Source organism: Thermomyces dupontii (genome assembly GCF_041956625.1).
Source record: "Thermomyces dupontii strain NRRL 2155 unplaced genomic scaffold VTN31scaffold_7, whole genome shotgun sequence".
Classification (NCBI taxonomy): Eukaryota; Fungi; Ascomycota; class Eurotiomycetes; order Eurotiales; family Trichocomaceae; genus Thermomyces; species Thermomyces dupontii.
In genome coordinates, this window is record NW_027192313.1 from 145,781 (window position 1) to 165,545 (window position 19,765).

General features: G+C 53.0%; 9 protein-coding genes across 9 annotated transcripts; 4 read left to right on the top strand and 5 right to left on the bottom strand.

Moving 5' to 3' along the window:
• Positions 1–44: 44 nt before the first annotated feature.
• On the bottom strand, positions 45–320 carry VTN31DRAFT_6375 (uncharacterized protein; the record flags this gene model as incomplete). The annotated part of the gene is made up of 2 exons (XM_069406978.1): positions 45–89; positions 162–320. The coding sequence occupies 2 exons, from the start codon at positions 318–320 to the stop codon at positions 45–47; spliced, it is 204 nt and encodes a 67-aa protein (XP_069258550.1).
• Positions 321–488: 168 nt separating this feature from the next.
• VTN31DRAFT_6376 (uncharacterized protein) lies at positions 489–785 on the top strand (the record flags this gene model as incomplete). Its single annotated transcript, XM_069406979.1, has 2 exons — positions 489–507; positions 577–785. The coding sequence occupies 2 exons, from the start codon at positions 489–491 to the stop codon at positions 783–785; spliced, it is 228 nt and encodes a 75-aa protein (XP_069258551.1).
• Positions 786–1,882: 1,097 nt separating this feature from the next.
• VTN31DRAFT_6377 (uncharacterized protein) lies at positions 1,883–2,980 on the top strand (the record flags this gene model as incomplete). Its single annotated transcript, XM_069406980.1, has 2 exons — positions 1,883–1,967; positions 2,031–2,980. The coding sequence occupies 2 exons, from the start codon at positions 1,883–1,885 to the stop codon at positions 2,978–2,980; spliced, it is 1,035 nt and encodes a 344-aa protein (XP_069258552.1).
• A 654-nt stretch (positions 2,981–3,634) lies between these two features.
• Positions 3,635–6,753, bottom strand: VTN31DRAFT_6378 (uncharacterized protein; the record flags this gene model as incomplete). The annotated part of the gene is made up of 2 exons (XM_069406981.1): positions 3,635–5,399; positions 5,450–6,753. 2 exons carry the CDS (start codon positions 6,751–6,753, stop codon positions 3,635–3,637), a joined length of 3,069 nt encoding a protein of 1,022 aa, XP_069258553.1.
• Positions 6,754–7,612: 859 nt separating this feature from the next.
• Positions 7,613–8,341, top strand: VTN31DRAFT_6379 (uncharacterized protein; the record flags this gene model as incomplete). Its single annotated transcript, XM_069406982.1, has 1 exon — positions 7,613–8,341. The coding sequence occupies one exon, from the start codon at positions 7,613–7,615 to the stop codon at positions 8,339–8,341; it is 729 nt and encodes a 242-aa protein (XP_069258554.1).
• Positions 8,342–8,632: 291 nt separating this feature from the next.
• On the bottom strand, positions 8,633–11,127 carry VTN31DRAFT_6380 (uncharacterized protein; the record flags this gene model as incomplete). Its single annotated transcript, XM_069406984.1, has 5 exons — positions 8,633–9,699; positions 9,750–9,991; positions 10,044–10,768; positions 10,907–11,052; positions 11,103–11,127. The coding sequence occupies 5 exons, from the start codon at positions 11,125–11,127 to the stop codon at positions 8,633–8,635; spliced, it is 2,205 nt and encodes a 734-aa protein (XP_069258555.1).
• Positions 11,128–12,983: 1,856 nt separating this feature from the next.
• VTN31DRAFT_6381 (uncharacterized protein) lies at positions 12,984–13,779 on the top strand (the record flags this gene model as incomplete). Its single annotated transcript, XM_069406985.1, has 2 exons — positions 12,984–13,200; positions 13,277–13,779. 2 exons carry the CDS (start codon positions 12,984–12,986, stop codon positions 13,777–13,779), a joined length of 720 nt encoding a protein of 239 aa, XP_069258556.1.
• A 1,774-nt stretch (positions 13,780–15,553) lies between these two features.
• On the bottom strand, positions 15,554–16,007 carry VTN31DRAFT_6382 (uncharacterized protein; the record flags this gene model as incomplete). Its single annotated transcript, XM_069406986.1, has 2 exons — positions 15,554–15,669; positions 15,716–16,007. 2 exons carry the CDS (start codon positions 16,005–16,007, stop codon positions 15,554–15,556), a joined length of 408 nt encoding a protein of 135 aa, XP_069258557.1.
• A 1,382-nt stretch (positions 16,008–17,389) lies between these two features.
• Positions 17,390–18,085, bottom strand: VTN31DRAFT_6383 (uncharacterized protein; the record flags this gene model as incomplete). The annotated part of the gene is made up of 1 exon (XM_069406987.1): positions 17,390–18,085. One exon carries the CDS (start codon positions 18,083–18,085, stop codon positions 17,390–17,392), a length of 696 nt encoding a protein of 231 aa, XP_069258558.1.
• Between the last annotated feature and the right edge of the window lie 1,680 nt (positions 18,086–19,765).

Here is a 19,765-nt window from a genome sequence, read left to right on the forward strand (position 1 = left end):
ACGGACCACAGGGACCCATATATTTGCCAAGACCCCAGTAAGATCTATTGGCTAAGAAAGATTGGGGAAAAGTTGGTGGGGTCAGCTAGCTACAATCGGATTAGCGTGGATTTTATTACAATACATTACGTACCACAGTCCGCACCAGGTCTCGCACGAACCTCTCGATTATCCCGGAGTTGTCCTCCGCAGAGCAAAATACTCGATATGAGATTCAGTTGCGGCTTCAAAGAGCACACGGAACAGCGAGGAACGGTCTTGCTGAAAGCAGCTTGACATTGAAGTAAGACGACAGGTCGACGCCATGACTCCATGTACATACAAGGGTGGCTGGTGTTGGAGATGTTCGAGAGCCGTCATGTCGAATCAAGAAATGATCGCTTGCATAAAGACGGTCAACTGTTGAATCATATGAATATATTCTTAACCCGGTCAAGAGGAGAAATCTGCCCAGGAGGAATTGCTTCAGCCGCTCTTGCCGGTAGAAAATGAACATTTTGCAAGTATGTAAGTTCTGGCTATGGGCTGCATGGAAAACAGGCTTCAACCTGCTTCCCCTCACTAACCATGAGATAGTGACTATTCGACGAAATAATCATGTCGGTCAGATTTCTTTCCCCATTCGACTCTCTACCGGCCTGGGGAAGCAATCCACAGCAGGGGTCACTGCTTTCAAACTACGGAGTACGGAGTACCACTTATTCATTTACGCTCTTTGTTCCTCTTGTTCGATTCGGTCAAGGGAAAACCCTGCCAAGGCTGGCATGCAGTCATGCAGCTGCTAAGCTCACAGATCGGTTCTCCGAGCACATGTGAGCGTTGATCGATGATCCTCCACTGCTCCAGTGGCCAACAACTCAACAAAAAGTCGGTGTCGGATTTGTTGAAGTGAGGCTTGCCGGATTCATTCCCTGTACGATTCAAGCGTCTCTTCATTTCTAAGCTCTGATCTGGCCGTGGTAATGCTAGTACACGGCTTGATTTGACCGCCATGTTTACTTGTGATGTCATGACGAGGTACCAAGTACTCCGTACCTACCATGTATATGTATTGTGGGCAGAAGCGGAGATTGACATGCGGTGAAGGCCCGGAGAGTGGGGGATTTGTTAAGCCCTCATGTCGCGGACAGGCCGCCTTTTGATCACTTTCCGGCGAAAACTGGTGCAATTCCTCTGCTCGCTATGATACAGAAGGGTGCCAGAATCTCGGTTGTTTGGCTGCTGGCTACGTCATGACAGTACCGGGCTGTCGGATGTCCAAGAACCTTGTTTTAAAGACATGGAGAACCAGAAAAGAGGTGGCTCTTTTTACCGATTTTGTGCGTTGTCTGGCCGAAACTGGCTAGCCAGTACGAGTAGTGTTGTTACAGTACTCCGTACTGCGCATACGAAATACATCAGATTTGCGTTTCTCCGTGGACTGCAGAGAATGCATTCCTCGTACTCATTTGCGATAGATTGCTCAATTGTCTAGGAAGAGGGGACTCTCTCTGACCTCCCAATCATAGCAATAATTGCGTGTTTGGCTCTACTTGCCTTGATACTGGAAAGGAAGCCAATTTTCGTACTCTGTAATAACCACGTCATCATACACTACGTATCGTATCAGAGGCAATCCCGTACGGGTACTCCGTAATACATAAGTACCTACGAGTAATCCGTAGTAAGGAGGAATTCCGATGATGTTACTAATCCATCGGTCACGTGGAGATAAGTCGGCCTCCCCGCCGAAGTCGGACCGCCACCTGAAATTCACAGTTCCAAGCGATCATTACAAATCCGTGTCTTGCAGGATTGTTCTTGATGCCTCGGGCATACAACAGGGGCCAGACGGCATCTACGTGCTTCTTCTCGCAACCTGGCACCTGAGACAACAAACGCGATGGCCGCGTCCCTGGACCAGACCACGGCCGCAGACTTGGCGGCGCCGAGCAAGGCCCCGCCGAATCTTGTCGCGCCTGAGCCAGGCAAGTACATCCGATCAACTTTTGATCAAGACCTTGTTCTAATAAGACTCGGGAAATGAACAGAACACTGTCCCGGCCCTGAATCCGAGCAAGCCGGCCAGAGCGAAGCCTGCGCCGGCTGCCCGAATCAATCAATATGCGCATCCGCGCCCAAGGGACCGGATCCGGATATTCCGCTCATCACCGCACGGCTCGCGCAGGTGCGGCATAAGATCCTGGTGCTCTCCGGCAAGGGCGGAGTTGGGAAATCCACGTTCTCGACTTTACTGGCGCACGCGTTTGCGACGAACCCGCATTCCACCGTCGGGATCATGGACACTGATATCTGCGGGCCTTCGATTCCCAAGATGATGGGCGTCGAGGACGAGACGATCCACGTTAGCAGCGGGGGATGGAGTCCCGTGTGGGTGACGGATAATCTCGGCGCGATGAGCATTCAGTTCATGCTGCCGAACCGCGACGATGCGGTGATTTGGCGCGGCCCGAAGAAGAATGGTCTGATCAAGCAGTTTCTCAAGGACGTCGAATGGGGGGAATTGGATTACCTGATCGTTGACACCCCTCCCGGAACATCCGACGAGCATCTTTCTGTCAATTCGCTGCTCAAGGAATCCGGCGTGGACGGCGCGGTCGTGGTCACCACGCCGCAAGAAGTCTCCCTGCTGGACGTGCGCAAGGAGATTGACTTCTGCCGCAAAGCCGGCATCCGGATCCTGGGTCTTGTCGAGAACATGTCCGGCTTTGTCTGCCCCAACTGCAAGCACGAGTCCCAGATCTTCCGACCCACGACCGGCGGCGGTCGCCGACTGGCGAAGCAGATGGGCATCCCGTTCCTGGGGTCCGTGCCGCTCGACCCCCGTGTCGGCATGGCCTGCGACTACGGCGAGAGCTTCTTGGATAGCTACCCGGATAGCCCAGCGTCGAAGGCGATCCAGGCCGTGGTGCGGGCCGTCAGCGAACAGATTGGTGAGAATCCGGACCAGGTCTTGCCGGCGAGTACGCCAGTGGTCTAAAGACCTTTTTTTTTTTTCTATATCTCATGCCAGTCATGACGTTACATTGCATGTGTGGGATGTTCAGTATATAAACTCAGGGGTATGATGACTATAAACTGGCAAGGGCGTTTGGGATATCGCAGCACACGACGACATGTCTCGTTTCATCGCCATGTGAATTCGTTGCATGTACTGTATCATACATGACCATCTCTAGACCGTACATAGCGCAATAAAGCGATGAATGTTGAAACCAACCGGTACAGGAGGAAGCTAGGGCATGGATAAGCACGTGATTCGTAGGCGGCTGTCCAAGCTTCGAGGGCAAGGGCCTGCAGATGCAGGCAGGGTTCGGGGAAACTGCGGACTTAAGTTGGGATCGAGGACAGAAATGCCGTGCCTGGTCTTGCAGGAATCCACCCAGGTCGAATGATTAACTAGTGGAACTATGGAGGGAGTATTTCGAATACGAAGTAATGACGATAGCAGAATAAATAGTAACGACATTGAATTCACTATCTATGTACGAGAGCAATACTATATAATAGGTAGTAGCGTAGGTAGGTATGTATATAGATCCGCAAAGGGAAAATTTGTCAACTCAAAATCATAAGAATGTACTCGTACGTCATAATCAATCAAAATGATCATGCCATGGCATGAGTTTGTCGTTCAGCCCAAGCTGCGCAGCCGCTCCTGTTCCGCAGGGGTCATGGCGGCAAAGAGCTCCTGGAACCCGGGCTTTGTGGAGGCTTCCCGGAAGAACTGCGCCAGGAACGCCTGGGTCTCGTCGTCGCGCTTGCGCACCCCAAAGACGCCCTCGACGCCGCCCTCGCCGTACGACATGAGCTGCTGCTTCGTGATGCCCGAGCCGAGATCCAGCACGTTGTCGGGAACGTCTTCCCACTCGTCGTCGTCGTCTTCGGCTTCCAGGGCGGCCGCCGTGGCGGCGTCAATCTCCTTGGATCCCGACGCCGAGGCCAGCTCTTCGGTCAAGACCTTCAGGATCTTCAGTGGGGCCGAGATCATCGTGTATTGGTCTGGGTTCTGCCGGGCTTGCGAGCGCGTCTTGATCCGCCCTGTGTCTTGGATGATCAAATCGCCCTTGACCTGGACCTGCGCTATCCGCGGATCCTCCAGATTGTACAGCTTGGAGAGTGCAATTATGTTCTGCTTGATTTCATCGTAGCCAGCAAAGTTGACCGAGTTCTCCAGCCACTTGCTCAGCACGACTTGCAGTCCACTCTGGCCGTCGAGGTTCAGCTGCGCCAAAAAGTCAACGACCTCGCGCGGGCTGATGAGCGTGAGACGCGCAAACACCAGGATCAAGCTTTGGATGAACTGCGCCTGCTGTGCCGTGGCCAGGCGTCGTGCGACACCTTGCAGGAGCTGCGGGAGGAACGGCCCCAGTTTCTCGGAGCCTGCCTTCTCAACGAGCTCGGCGGCCAGCTGGCCCACGTCAGCAGCCGCTCCGTCCTCGACTGTCGGGCCTAGAAGACGGTCAATGATAATCAAAACCGTCTCAATCGCTTCCTTGCCCTGCTGCAGGTCCCGCCAGGTAAGGAACTGATCAAAGTCGTGAGCAAGGATGTGTCGAAGAGCCACCGTTGCAGGCCGGCTCAGCTGTGCATCGGTTGATTCGAGAAGAACCTGGTTCAGCTTTGGCATAACACTGGCAACGAACCCATTGGGAAGAGGCGAGAGACTGTACTCGGCAAGCGCACGAAGAAGATCCACGGCCAGGACGGTCAGATCGTTCTGCTCGGTCACGTTGCTGACATTGATCGCGTTGGTCAAGGACGGCAGCACCTTCTCACACAACCGGACGTAGGCATCCGCGCCCTGCTGCGCAATCGATTGCACAATGTCCTCAAAGGTTTCTGTGACAACCATTGCCAGGTGGAAATTGCTGGCGCCATTGCTTGCTACGTTGAAGAGGACATCCAGGGCCGGGGAGGAGAGAACGACATTCGGCTCCACCATGATGGTGTCACGCAGCGTTTCCGCCAAGGTGACTCGGAGATCATCATTCTCGGTGCTGTCACTGAGGTCCTGAGTGGAGATGAACTCGGCGACGGAATTGATAATCGGAACTTGGAGTGGCTGGGTTAAGGTTGACGGGAGAGCAGGCAGCAGATCCTGCAAGACGCGCAGGCATGCTACTTGCACAACCGCGGAGGAGTCATCTTTGACTGCCTTGAGAGTTGCTTCCAAGTAGCTGGCAGCTGTTTGTTGGAAGCCACTGCCCGCAGCCTGGGCTAGCGCGCCGGCCACGAGATATCCACGTGCTCGGAGGAATTCCTCTTCTTGTTGCAAGCAGAAGCGAATGCAATCAACAAAGCCATTTGCGAGCTCCACCGGAATGGACAGCTCCACCTCGTTGAAGTCGCGCAGGAGCTGGTTCAAGATAAACAATGCAGCCTCCTTGAGCTTCCATCTGCGAAATAGTCAGTAAGAACCGATAAATCAAGGCGATGGAATACCTACGTTGTAGCCGAATCGGCAAAGAGCCCATTGATGTAGGCAAGCAACGCCTCGACGGTCGTCACCTTGAGCCATTCACCCAATTTGATGACGAGATCTCCACTGCATGTCCGCGGGGTGTAGTTGGCAGTGACAGAGGTTTCCTCGGACAAGAACACGTTGATGTCGATCTCCCACAAGCCCTCTTCCTCGACTGTAATCTGAGCATAGGAAATAGCCAGTTTGAGAACTTCCGGCAGCCACCCGGCGGTGGCCTGCACCTGCTGCTGGAGCTCGGCTTTCACTGGCGGTGCCTTCAGGAGAGCTTGCATCAGATCAAGCTCTTCCAGAGCCAAGAAGTCCAGCGTGTAAGGAAGACCATCGGCATCCTCAAGCCTGCTTTGCCGGTCGTCGGTGATGTAGGAAGAGGCATAGTGTCCATGGATGTTGGACAACTCTGTCCAGACGGTCGTGAACAGCGCAGGGCTCTGGCTGGTCAACAGCGTCGGGAACACATTTCGAATTTTCATGACGGTTTTGACCACTTGTAGCTTCAGGGCTACCAGGCCTCTGTAGTCCTCCGTATCGGACAACTCTTGCGGCAGCGGAGCCTTGAGAATCGACAGGAAGAATGGCAACCAGCCAGTCAACGCTTCTTCGGTGAACTGTCTCACAGCAGCCTTGTGGTTGTCCAGCACCATCTCCAGCGTATCAAAGGATGATCGAAAAACGGAGACGGCCAATGCGCGGAGGACGGTCGTGCGCGACTCGTTAGTGGCCACTGCGAATAGGGATGAGACCAGTTCGCGCGCGACTGCGAAGAACTGCTCCTCGTTGAACCCAGTGTCTACCAGGTCCAATAGAACCTTCAGCGCGCCATGCAAAGTGGAGTTATTGCTATTCGGGTCGTTGATAATTTGAAGAAGGGTGGGAAGCAGATCGGGCCACTCCTCGGGGAAGTCGGCCGCGGCAATTTTGCTCACGGCATAACTAGCAGCTGCCTTGACCTTGCGCTCCGGAGTGGTGGACGTCGTGGCCAGCTCGAGGAGCGCACGGCGCAGCTGGCTCTTGTTTGCATCGGACACGAGGACGGTGCCCTTGAACTCATCTAGATGCGGAGACCAGGCAGCCTGAATGAAGGTACGCAGAACGGAGAGGGCCGACTGCCGAAGATTGGCAGGGACAGACTCATGCGAGGCAATGGAGACCAGCGACAGGGGAAAAGCCTCGTTGGAATACAGGCTCAGAAGCCGGAGCTCTGCAGTTTTGATGGTGTTGCTATTGGAGGATTGAGTATCCGCGAGCAACTGGAGGAGCTCCTGCTCCATGGCGATAGACTGAATAGTAGCTGAACCACACAAAGAGCGCGCAAAAAACTGGAGGAAATCAGAAGTCAACTGTTGTGATCTTTAGAGTAGCGCGTCGAAGCCCCGCGCGTGAACTCGTGGCTCGTGCTCGATGAGATGTAGTGGCAAACAGATTGAAAATGATATTACAAATATTTAATGTTACTTGATCTGGAAGTAGGACAATTTTAAATTGCTGATTTGCAAACTCACAGGACGAATTTGAGCTAGCTATTCTTGTTCTTGGTTAGGTTGGAGTTTAGGGTTAGGTTTAACTTGGCCTAACCTACGAGTACTCGTAAGAACCCCTCGAATTTCAAATTGAACCATCGGCGATTCTCTCAATCAACAAGACAAAGGAGACCAGGAGAGGAACGATGTGAGGCGCGCATCTTTTCCGATTACGCCCTCAGGAACGTGACTACATGCCTGCTGCCGGGAAATGGGCGTCGAGGTTAAGGATAAGCGTTAACAAGGAGGCTCCTCTGGGAGGATCAGCGATCCGAGTCTTGCCTGGAACTCGCGAAATTCGGATGTTCGTTCTTGGGAAGAAAAACATTAAGAATGCAATGGCTACGCGACCAAGTAGGGGATCCTCGAAACCTCTTTTTTTTTTCAGTGCGGTATGTATAATCGAGTGGACGATCTGCTCTAGAGTGAAAAATCTCACAAACACGAAGCTTCCCAACCAATGAGCGTAAAGCATTACAAACCAATCAGTAATCAGCCTCGCACCCGGATGCTGTACTCCGTAGGCCTACGAGTACTTGATGGAGAGTGCTGTTCATGAGCTGCCTTCGAAGAAATCAACGAACGGATCAAGACCATCATTGCAATAGCAATGACTCTCGAAGGACCCCCCCAACCACCCACCACCCTCGCCGCGCTCGCGGCCTCCTTCACCAGCTTCCTCACCGTCGCCATCCACCAAATCCTCTACCTCCGCTCCGTCTACCCCCGCGCAACCTTCCTCCCCGTCCGCGCATACAACTACCCCACGCGGCAATCCCGTCACCCAAAGGTATGCGAATACATCAACGACGTCGCCGCGGCCGTCGAGACCGAGATCCGCAAGGGCACCGTCGCCACCGTGTCGGTGATCATCCTCTCGCTGCGCACCAACCAGCCCATGGAGCGCTACGCCTTTGACCTCTCACGATTCCCGCGCGTGGCGAGTGAGCAGGACCTCCACACCCCCTTCGAGGAACGCCAGGAAGGGCAAGGAGAGGAGCAGCCGAAGCCGTCGGCGGATATGGTGGCGCAGTTTCGGGCGTGCTTGGTGCGGCTCGCTTCCGCATGTGCGCGGTTGTCGCCGCTGCCAAAGAATCAGGACGGGGATGATGAGTTTGGGTTTACGGTGTGTATTGAGCTGCGTGATGAGGCGCCCCCGCCGGTCGGGAGCTCCCAGGAGGAGCAGGCGTGGATTGCGGCGGAGTCGTCAAATTCAAGTACGGCAGAGGGAGCAAGCGGCCGCGCGAAAACCGTGCCGGTGCGGCGGGTGGAGGCCGGTGAGATGCGGCTGGAGATGTGGGTAGAGGAAGCCAGGCAGAAGTTTGACGTTGCTGCCTAGTAATTCTTCATTTAAAGACCGGGAAATCACGGGTCTACTTTTTTCTGCTTTTACGGCTGTTACCTCGACTGTCTTGCAGCTGGCTGGTCCAGCAACGCGAAGATTAATTCGATTAAACTAATAACCTGCCGATAGGCCTATTTTCTAGAAACGCCTGTTGGTCAACCCCGAAAGCAATGCCCGCATTGCAATCCGAGGGAAGATGAAAAAAAAAAAAAAAAAGAATTTAGTTTCCGAACCGCAACATTCCCAGCCATGAGAACCCTCCGTCGGTCCGGATAGATTAGGGAACTAGCCACGGTGCTGCCTATTGTCGTAACGAACGAACACGAACGGGAAGTCCAGGAAGTCGTTCTCGTATGCATCTCCGCGCGGCGCAGGCTGGTATGGCTGTGGCTGTCGCTGTCCCTGCTCGGGAACAGCATGTGGAGCACCGTATCGAAGAGCTTGCTGCAGCGCGAAAGGATAATAGTGGGCATATCCTGCGGTGCGACACGGCGGCTTCGGGTCGTCCAGTTCCTCCAGGCGCAGATCCTCCGCTTTGATATCCGAGTTGGTCGCCATGAGGGACTGGACCGCGGCGTCGCGCGCGCGCTTGACCTCCTCCCGCATTCGGCCTTTGCCAAAGTCCTCCTCGTGCAGCGGACAGCCAGTTCTGTTCCCATTTTCGCCCCGGAAATGCCTGTAACCAATGGAAGTGATGTCCGCCTTACACACGTCGCACATGATCGCGTGGCATTTCACGCATACAACCTTGTTGCAGCCGTCCGTCCTCACAACCCGAACTTTGCAGCGAGGGCACGTCCGGATCAGCGCCTCCGTCATGGCTTCCTCCACCATCCGACGCTGCGAGAGTCCGCGATCCTTTCTGGCCTCCTCGCAGGTCTTAGGGACGTGTGTCTCCAACTTGCACAGCCGGCAGCTGACTTTTTCGCAGTTCGGGTTGTGACACCGGAACTCCTTGTCCTCTTCGACGGGGGGACAGATGGCCTTGAAGTCGCAGAATGGACACTCGGTCAGCCCTTCCAGCCCCGCCTTGGCCACATCGTCCATTTGCTGCAGGTGGTCCAGTCGGCTGAGCAGCTGCTCGCCAATAGCCTGCTTGAGGGACTCTCGGTCAAAACCGGCGGGGCAGCCATCGACGTGGAAACAAATGATCTCGTGCTTCATCATCCCGATCTGTGTCTCAGCGGCCCGTTTGACACAGGAGTAGCAGAACGGATGCATCTCGTCCGCGCTGCAGGTGACTGTGCGATTGACCGGCACGTCAGTGAAGCAGCACTGGCACTCAATCAGCGTGCCCAGTTGCCGATGAAGCTCCTCGTTTTGCTTCTCCGCTTCCTCCAACTTTTTGGCACCTGAGAAACTAGTTAGACGGAGCATCAGAATGAATCAGGAGGCGACGTACGGGATCTCTCTGCCCAGGCATCTCTAGCCAGCTGCAGCTCATGCTCCAGCAAGTTGATTTCGGCGGGCGTTGCGGGAATGGCAATCTCGTCTTTCCGTCTCGCGGACCGGACCTCGAGACGACGCTCTGGATCGGTCTCTAGGAGAGACAGATAGGCAGCCTGGAGAGTTTTGTTCTTGTCAAGAATGGTCTGAAGGCTCGACTGCCGCATCTGCGAGAATTCCCGGCAGAGTATCTTGACCCTGCCTCCATGGTGAGTAGGCGCGTGTAGATACTTTGTTCATCAAGACTTACGCCAGACCAGAGTACCGCCGGCTCTTGCGAAACTCCTCGAGCTCGTTGTTTTTCTTCTCTGGCTCGTTCCCAGTCTGCCGCTTACGCTTCTTGTTGTCTCGCCGGGGGTAGGAATCCTTAGCCAGAATCTCGTCGATGATGGACTCCAGAGCTTCCTCCGGAGAAAGACCAGACTCCATTCGACGGTCATACTTGTCAAACATCTCCCCAGCAAAGTCTTCGCAAATATCGGGAAACACCTCCATGAGCTGGCCGAGGAAGGCACTGAGCTCGCCCCGGCGCTCTCGGGTTGGGACGGCACGGGAGTCATTGCGGTCCGACTCGTGGTCTGATTCGTCCGAGACTAGATCGATAACAATGAGCTCGGAGGGATTGACCTTGACCCTTTTCGGCACTGGCTCTCTGCGCGGGTTAGCCGGACGGATCGGAAGAGTCACTGGAGCATTGGCGGCTTCGGGAGGGATTCTCCGGGATTGATCCACATTCATCCGGGGGGGTTCATTGTTACGGGGACCGTTGTCATAGGGGCCATTGTTAAGGGGACCATTGTGAGGGGGACGATTGTCAAGGGGACCATGGAAGCCATTGGGGGTTCCGGGAAGGCGATACTGAAAGGGTCCAGGGAAACCGTACTCTAAGGGTTCGATGGTAAAGTCGAAGTTGCCACCCCGCATGTAGACAGGACTGGGAATAGGAGCATGGTTTACTGGGGGGAATGGATTGTTCTGTCTCCAAGTCAATACCCGTATCTAGGACGGCACCGAGTTGCTGCCAGACAGAGTTCCTCATGCAAATACAAAACTAGAAGGAAACACTAGGCCTACTCCTGCAACCACAGGCCAGTGCAAAGAAGTCAGACATACCGCAACATCGTAAACACCGGGGCCGTGCTGGGCTACCTGGCCCGGGTACACACCCCTGGTCATGGGCTCGAAGCCTTCGACTGGATAGTAATCACCAAAGGGATCTGGGCCCGGTGGTAAAGGATGGGCAACTGGAATTCGCCAGGCTGTAGAAGCACGTGAGCCCTCATCTAACAGGAGATTGCACCTCACTCACTGCCAGGGAAGCCGGACATATCCATACCGATTGGTGATGAACATGAAATGTTCAAGGTAAAGAAAAGAAGAAAAGAAAAGAAAAAAAGATGCCGGGCCGTGAGAAGAAATACCGTCTATGAGTATTCCCAAAGAGATTCCATCCCCAACCAGAGAATCAACAAGTGAACGATTATGGATCTCTCATTCCCCTGCGCGTCACGCCGTGTCGCTCGGCCGCGTTCTGACAAGGTCAAGAAGATGAGACCACTGATTAGAGGTACCTAGGTAGCTTGAAACCACAAGCAAAGTGTGTCCAAGTGCTCCAATTGATCAGCTATAAAGAATCTATCCCTTGTCAAGACTCAACAACTAGGCTTGAAGGTTCAAGATCCAATCTGAATCTCCTCGAGCGATGCCCAGCATCACTCAATCAATTAGGGTGAGGAAGGAGCTGATCTGCGCGTCAGGCTAAGCCGAGCATAGCGTAGCGTTGCACGTGATATGGGGTCTGAGAGATCACGTGACTGAGAGGTGAGTGGCTGGACAAATGGTGTCCAGTTCAGGCACATTATTATTTCAGACATTTGTGAACATTCTGTGCAACAAGTGTTCAGTGAGCTGTAATTGTAATCACAGGGCCGGTTAGCGGGGCGCCGAAAACGGCTCCCATTGCACGGCCCATTTGCCGCCCCTGACCGCCTGCTTCTCATGGGCGTCCTGATGCCCATTCGAGCAGGGAGCCTCCCATTAAAGGCTTAGCGCTCTTCTCGCCTTCGGGCAAAGCATATAAAGTCGAGGTGCGTCCCCCAAAGGCCTGACTCCCTTCCCTTCATTTTTTTTTTTTTCTGTTGCCAACCCCTCTCGCCCCGTCACTTTTGGCTGCAACCCTTCGGCACCGTCGATACCGGTCTCAAATCAGATCATGCGCCGCGGGCGCCCCGCGAATGAACCAACCTGCCTACCCTTTCCCTTTCCCTCTCCCTCCTGATCGGCTCGGTGAGTTCAACGAGCTACATCGTGATGCAACCCCTCCTGGCTGTGTCCGGCGGTCTTGTGTGCGATTGCGCCGCGCAAGGCTATTCCCCCTGCGTTATGCAGGTCTGCAAAGGGGCCGGGCATTGTAGGCGATTGGGAGTGCGGCGCGTCGAATTGGGGCCAATCGTCACGCCCACTTGCCCGCTTGTGGCCGCCAACCTCCGGGCTGGACGTTTCACGTGCATGCACGTCCCTTGTTAGCTTCGCGCCTTTGCACGCCACTTCCTTCGTCTGACAATTTACGACATATTCAACGGACGCCATCTGACGACTCGAAAATCGCGACCGGCTGCGACCTGGGCCGAAGGGGAAGGAAGGCTCCATTCGTGATTGAGAGGCGAGGCGCGGCTGACACGCCATTCTCCACTCGACGCCTTGCGTTTCATTGTCCATCCATTTCCGCTTCGATGTGATGACCAATCGCAAAAATGCCGCATGCCGCATGCCGCAATCCGCATCCGCTCTTGCTTCTCCCAATTATTGGTTATCGCCGAATTTCCGTGAGGGGAGCAACCCGACCAGAGAAGCTGGCGTTGAAATCGGGAATCAGTTGCCACCAGTTCTCACTCCTGTAAAACCAGCGGTTCCTGGGATGGGTCGCCGTGTCTGGGAATTTTTTTTTTTTTTTTTTGGGTCGGGAAATTCCTGCGCATGGCCGCGGTCAGGCTACAGCCCAGTGGGTGATGATGTGAGTGGAGATGGCCGTGGTGAATTCTGCTCACTGGACGAGGTTCTCGCTACTGCGCAGCTACAACTTTGCACGACATGGGCACTGAGGAGGGGTTTTTCTTCCTTTTCCCTTAATTTCCCAACACCCGATAGCTTTTGGAGACGATTTCTGGGAATTTCCTGGCTTTTCGAGACCATGTCGTCCCTGGAGCCCTCGCCATACCAGTCGCTGTCCGACACCACTATCGGCGAACTTTGTCGAGGAGACGATCGCCATAAGATTAGCGAAGCCACTGCCGCCAATCCTGATCATGGGGATACTCTCGACGAAAGAGCAGCTGGAGCGACAGCTGTCGGCGAGGATTGTACGCGGAGCCCACTTCGAATTCCCGTTGATCCGGCCATTGCCGCAGGTGAGACCCGGAAGGATTCACAAGCCACCATGGGTTGACGAGTGCGCTGTTCTGCTCACGGCTGATTCTTTTGCAGAGCTGGGTACCGTGGCTGACCAGACGACGAAGTCCGAGGAGCGTCTTGCCGAACGGCTCCGAGCCGACACTGGGCCGCCCGGACGGTGCAAGTGCAGGTCTCTCGAGGAGTGTCTCTTACAGGCAACGCCCGATCAACTGTTGCCCGCCCTCCATACCGTCTTTGTAGGGGCGCTGCAACTCGCATCCTTACGCATGTCCCCCGAGACTGGCACGACGGCACATAGCGAGCGGCCAGTGGCTGGTCAGGCTGCATGCCCCGTCAATGGACGCCGAAGGCACCTAAGGCGCCGGCGGAACTGTGGTCAAAGCACCCGGAAACCATGGACTGCCGAAGAGATCGAACACCTTGAGACACTCTTAATAGACAACGAGCTCTCCGTACCAGAGACCGTCAAGGAGTTTTTGGCAAAGTTTCCGAGGAGGAGGAGCGACGCGGCGATCAAAGGATTCATTTACAGAAAGCTGATGGACGCAAACGGCCAACCACGTCGACTTGAATGATGGCCATCAATCTCATTTGGCTAAGACTGCCACTCATCTTTATCTAAAGTCCCTGCGGAAGGGACAGTATGTACATAGCACCGAGGATCTAATGGAAATAACAGGATTTGCTCCATAGTTAGTTCCGAAGGATTAGCCTCTGCAATACGGGGGCCAATGATCCTTATCCCCCAAACCATTACGCTAACAACTTTAGCGAAGTTTACGACTACTTCGTAGAATTTCGGGAAAATGTCCCGCTTCCGCCCAGCGAGCGTTTCGATCTTTGGCGGCTCAAGGCTTATCAAATGTTGGAGGCTCGAGAGCCTAGGTTGATAGCGGATTATAGGAAGCGCAATTCAACGTCTTGAATCAATCGAATCGATTATGAACCGACTCGAGTGAGCAGAAACAATTGCGAGTCAACCTCTCGGGACTAGATGTGAAGAAGGGTCGCCCTCTCGAGTTGGTTCACAATCGATTCAACTGATTCAGACAAAGACGTTGAAATGTGCTTCATATTCATATAATCCGTCAATCAACTCAAACTCTCGAGGCCCCCAACATTTGATAAGCCCGACCAAAAGATCAAAATACTCGCTGGGCGGAAACGGGGCATTTTGTTGAAAGAGTTTCCACGACGAGAATGCTTGGACGCCTAACGAGATTGCTTTGAACTGGTTCAATGAAATTTTCCTGCCAGAACACAACAGGATGATGGCAGTCCGCGGTTTGCGCAGACGATGGCGCACAAGTGCCGTACATCCAATCCACTGATCGGAGCGCAGCTGACACCTCTGTGCGTCCGTTCTTGACCTCAGCGGGTCGATCCGGTCTGATGGGGATATAAAATTCATTCGTCAATTAACTCTGTACCTGTGAGGTGCGTGAACCAGACTTCGTGACGAGCGATTGCTGTTTGGACCAGGCAATTTGGCCGTTATTCAGGATGAACAGGAAGCCGGAAGTGCCCCTACGATTGTCGGGATCAGTTTATTCTGCATTGGTTTAGTCACGTGCTCATAAATTTGGTTTAGCTGATTGAGTGTATTTCTGGAACACATTTCGCCTTTCCTGCGACCTTCATGCGCCAGTCCACCCTGCCTTCTTCTCTTCCAATGTGCATAATAAGTCATCAGCATGTGCTGCGAAAGTGTCCGAGGGCGGACGCTGCTTCCACCAATGCTCAATGCGTGGGATGATCTCATCTGCGCGTAAAGGTGCGATATTTGTCGCAGAAACAGAAGTAGCGACGAGAAGAAACAATGCCATCGAAGTTTCATGAATTCTTCCTATGAAGTACCGCACTTTCGCATGGGTGTGCCGAGTGTGCTTTGCTGTTGGTAGATCCAGCGCTGAGGTGCGCAAAAAGGCAGTACGCCTTCTGCAGCCCGTCACTTGACACCAGATATGGGTTGTTATCGAGTATGCACTTGTGATCACCAAGTCTTTTCAGACACGGTCTGTTAAGACCTTCAAATTCCCCCAACTTTTAGGCAATCCAGTCCGTTCAAAGGGAATGGTGGGACAGACTGCCTTTAGATGACCAAAGCATGCTTCGTAAAACATAGGACATCCCCAAGATGGCACACCATTATTACGAGACGAGGAGGCGCGGTGACGAAAATAGAAAAACACGAGCTTCCAAACTATGGCTAGAGAGAGAGGAATAGACGTGATGAGGGAGCTTACTTGTAGAATGTAACTGACCGCTGATCCCTGACACTGTCGGCATCGCCTACGGATTCACAAACTAGAAATATGCCTCTGTCCTGTGCTGCGTTCATCATGGTCGCTACGGTGACGGTGGCCTGTAATCAACAAATACTCGGCCTTCATTCACATCCCAACCATATTCACCCGCAAGTTTCCGTATCTGGTCCTCCGTCGGAACACCATAGAGAACAGAGCCTACCAAGTCAGTTTCGTCAACGCTATTGCACCAGAAATAACGTACCGAATTGCTTCTCCCGCTGCTCCCTCCACTGCTTGACTCGATCTCTCAACGATTCTTTGGAGATCTTGTCAGGAACGGAGCGGTTTATGCTTTCGCTCTGAGCGTCGAGAAAAGATTCGACATCCTCCAGCATTTCTGCCGTGGAACTGTACTGCCCCAACCAGGCCTTTCGGATGGCCGTATCAAGGCCCTTATGTCCTGTTTGAATCTCGGGAAAGACCAGGTTTCCACAGTGGTCCATAGATAGTTTCGGTTTGACCCCTAGTTCCAAACGGTAAATGAGTGACCCCATCGCAAACAGATCTGTAGCTTCCGAAACAGTCTCCGCAAGCCCATTTACGGGGACGGCGTCATTAGGGTGAGGAAAAGCCGGATTCGGTTCGCCAATTGGACAGGAAGTGCTGAAATCACAAAGATAAACCTGGATATCGCTTGTAATCGCATTATGATCGAAGACGATATTGTCAACACGCACGTCGGAATGAGCAATGCCGAGGCTGTGAAGATGCAATAGTGCGCTGAGGATGTCTCGATACCACTGAATCCGGGTAAACTACGCAGGCATTGGCTCCACCTGGGAAAGCGGCTGATACCGGCGAAGGTATATTCCTTCGGGATGGTCCGTATCAATGAACTGGACGATGCTTGGATGAGGCCGCTGCTCCAAAAGTCGCGACACGGCCCGCTCGTCCTGCATCAAGTTGAAGTGGTAGAAGGTGTCCGAGGCGTACAAGCATCGATCTTGAGGCGGCGCATCGTTCGGCGGCGGCTCGAAGATTCGGCTTGCTTTGAGAACGACATGCTCGTCGACTCTGTAGACCTGACCAGATGCGCCAACGCCCAGAAGTACGAGGTTGGGTTGAGGCTGTAGGCGTGTTGTGTATCTGATCACCGAGCTGACTGACTCCGGAGTTTTGCGAGGGGAGACAACGTCTGGATAAGTCGACTTGTCCTTTTCTGCCCGCGATGACCTTCGCCTGATGGACCAAAAAACTGAAAGCGAGTCGCGAAAAGGCTGCCAAACGGCCCAGCGAAGTACGTCTAAGAACAAAGAGCAAAAGCAGCATGTTCGATCCAAAGAGGTTATCTTTCACTAAAGGAACTGAGGATCAATCTCCACAGTGACCGTCTGTCACCAGAATCAGTGTAAAGTGCGAAATTCAAGATACATTACTCTCCCTGCTCTCAGGGGGTGGCGCGCGGGAAATTTCCTCCCGAGTCTACCTACTCCATACTCCGTACAGAGTACTACTACTACTGTATCTTTTTTAGTCCATTGTGTCTTTCAGGCCTTTCTTTTTGCCCTCCCTTCTGCCATTTACCGTTCATCAGCCCTCTTTGCCACCTCTAAGGCCGTTTAGTCGCTTCTGTTCCTTGCTTTGTGTCTCTGTTCGTCGACAAAGTGACAAATGACACCATAATGGGAACGGAAAGTCACAATAACAGATTTTCACGGAGAACGGTGTATCCATACTGAGGAATTTTAACGACCTTTTGACGTGTCATATATGATAAAAATATAGATTAATAAACGATGATACTAATAAGTCATAGGCGGGACAAATACTGCACTTTTCTTCTGTAGTGCCCAAAGCGCCAAAGACAGTTCAGCTAGCTCTTTGCGTGTTCCTTACATGTTGAGCGAGCCACTATTCCTCCCATCTATCAATCCGTTCACCAATGGAAGATCGATGCGTACGGAACCGACGAAAACTCTTCATCGATACCGCGGAAAGTTATTTCTGACGCAAAGCCGATTCGCAGAGCAGAAACAGAATCAGCAACATCAAAGATAAATGTTCCTTTTTTACGGTCAGGGTTGGGAAGCAAAGTGAAAAAAGGGATCAGGGCCCGGTGGAAAGTCTGACGAATATGGACCGTTTCTTCCGTTTCCCACTTCCCTGGCTGACAAAATCTGACGACATCATTGGACGTGCGCAGCGAATATGATCCATCAAGCTCACGAACCCAGAAACATAGTATAATAGAATGGTCATTATGATACGGGTTGGGCGGCGGCCATATATGACAAGCTGGGCCTTCCTGGCACGAATTCCCATGTCCGCGGTGCCATATAGAGTCAGAGGCAGCTGTCATACAGTTACACGGGTTGGTGAATGTCATGTTGTTTCTGATATTCCAGGGTTTCAGCGAGACAGCGATATGAAACAATGACACTATCAGCAATTTGAGTAGGATTCTTGGCCGCTTTGATCGGGATGACTGTTCTTGTGCAAGCGAGGAAGGTTCTAGCATCGTTGAAAAGGCCGGGTCTCTCCGGAGGTGGCGTCGCCCTGAACTCGTCCTGTTGACCCCAGACCTCAGGAAGAGGCTGCTGTGGACCATATTGGGATGCCGCTGCGTAGCCATGCATGGTAGTCGTCCGAGGTGTGCTGCAGAGTTTCACCATCTGCCAGCTTAGCCTACCAGGAGACCTCTGCGTATCGCATCCGGCAGTCGAAGTTCAGACTACGCTGAGATCATCCCAATCATCGATTTGCAGAGGACTTTTTGGCTATGACGCTTGCATGTTTTGTTCCTTTTCTCCTGGTTGTTGAGTAGGATAGTTCGGAAGGCGGCAATGACTCCGGTTTACGACTATGTGCTCTGCGATCGAGAATAATTTCCCTCCTCTCCCAGATCTTTCAGGAGTGTTTCCAAGGCGAGCTAAAAAATCCTGCACTTAAGTATTGATTGTCAGTGCTTGTCGAGGACCACAATCCAATTCCATCGGTTTGAGGTCTCGGTATGATCTTCTTTTTGTGGGTGTGCCTCACGTTCGCGTTTTGACCATAGCCATGCTTCATTAGTCGACACGAGTTGCAAGGAAACCAACACAGCAACAGCGATGGAGGATAGGGAGATGTTTCCGCTAGCTGATTCGAATTCCATGGACAATAACGTCGATGATATTACGAATCTCCAAAAATTCATCATTCGCGCCCACAACAATGGAGGTGGTGCTGCAGAATGAAGTGTACGGCATCTACGCCGGTCTCAAGATGTTGGAGAGAGTGTGCATTGAAATTGTTCGCGGGCAACAACTTGACGGCGACCATTACCTGCCGCGCAACTCCTGCAGACACCAGAGCTGTAGCTTGACAGGGAACCAAATTAGTACAATTCCGTCGTGCGTCTCAGGGGATCTTCTTATATCCAGGATAAGATTTTGCATTTTCTTGCAGCAGAAATGAACAGAAGTAAAAAGAAGACTTGAGTACTTTTCTCAAATCGCAACCACTTTTAGGTTGGGACCTGAACGAGTCAGCTTTGCAGCTTGATTTGATGTGGCGTTTTCTTTATAACTCTTGGCGCATTTTGTCCCCATTCACATACCGCCAGAATGAGAGTGGTGCTTCGGCGCCGGGGACTGGGAAGCTTCATGTCAAAAGTACGTTCTAAATCTGCATGGTCCTATCCACCGGCTCCTCTTTTCAAGCATTTGATTTCAAAGCTGTCCAGGTCGGATGCAGTTGCCGGGATTTGTTCTCTGACTGCTATGCTAGGACCGGGCTGAACAAAGTCGCACTCTCTCGGAGAAAACTAGCTACCGTACATGAAGTGCTCAGGGCCAAGCCCTAGACTACGTGACGCACTGGACCGGATCAGGCAAGGGCTCTCTGACATTCTCTAGTGGACCCCACTATTTTCATTGTCATTGGCTGAAAGCTCGAAGCTTGACAGTCAGTCACGATCGCAGAAAGTCAGCTGGTACGGCTTTCATATTAAGGGTGCGCCGGCGTTGCCTAAGGCTGAGAGCTCACAGGACCACAATCGTCTCTGAAGCCTACGTGAAATACGACAATCGAGACCAAATTCCACCCCGTCCTAGATTTTTAGGGAATTTGTGAAGGCTGAATGTGTTGTGTGTCCGAGAGTTTGCTTTCTGTGCCTCGGAGATGAGAGGAAGACCACTTCTAGCCGAGTTCACGAGTTTAGCTCTCCGGGAGCTCTCACGAAGCACTTCGAGAGCATCCATCTTCGACGCCGAGGGGGGGGGGGGGGGGGGGGGAAATGCGAAAGCCTTGGGGCCCCACCCCCCACCGACCA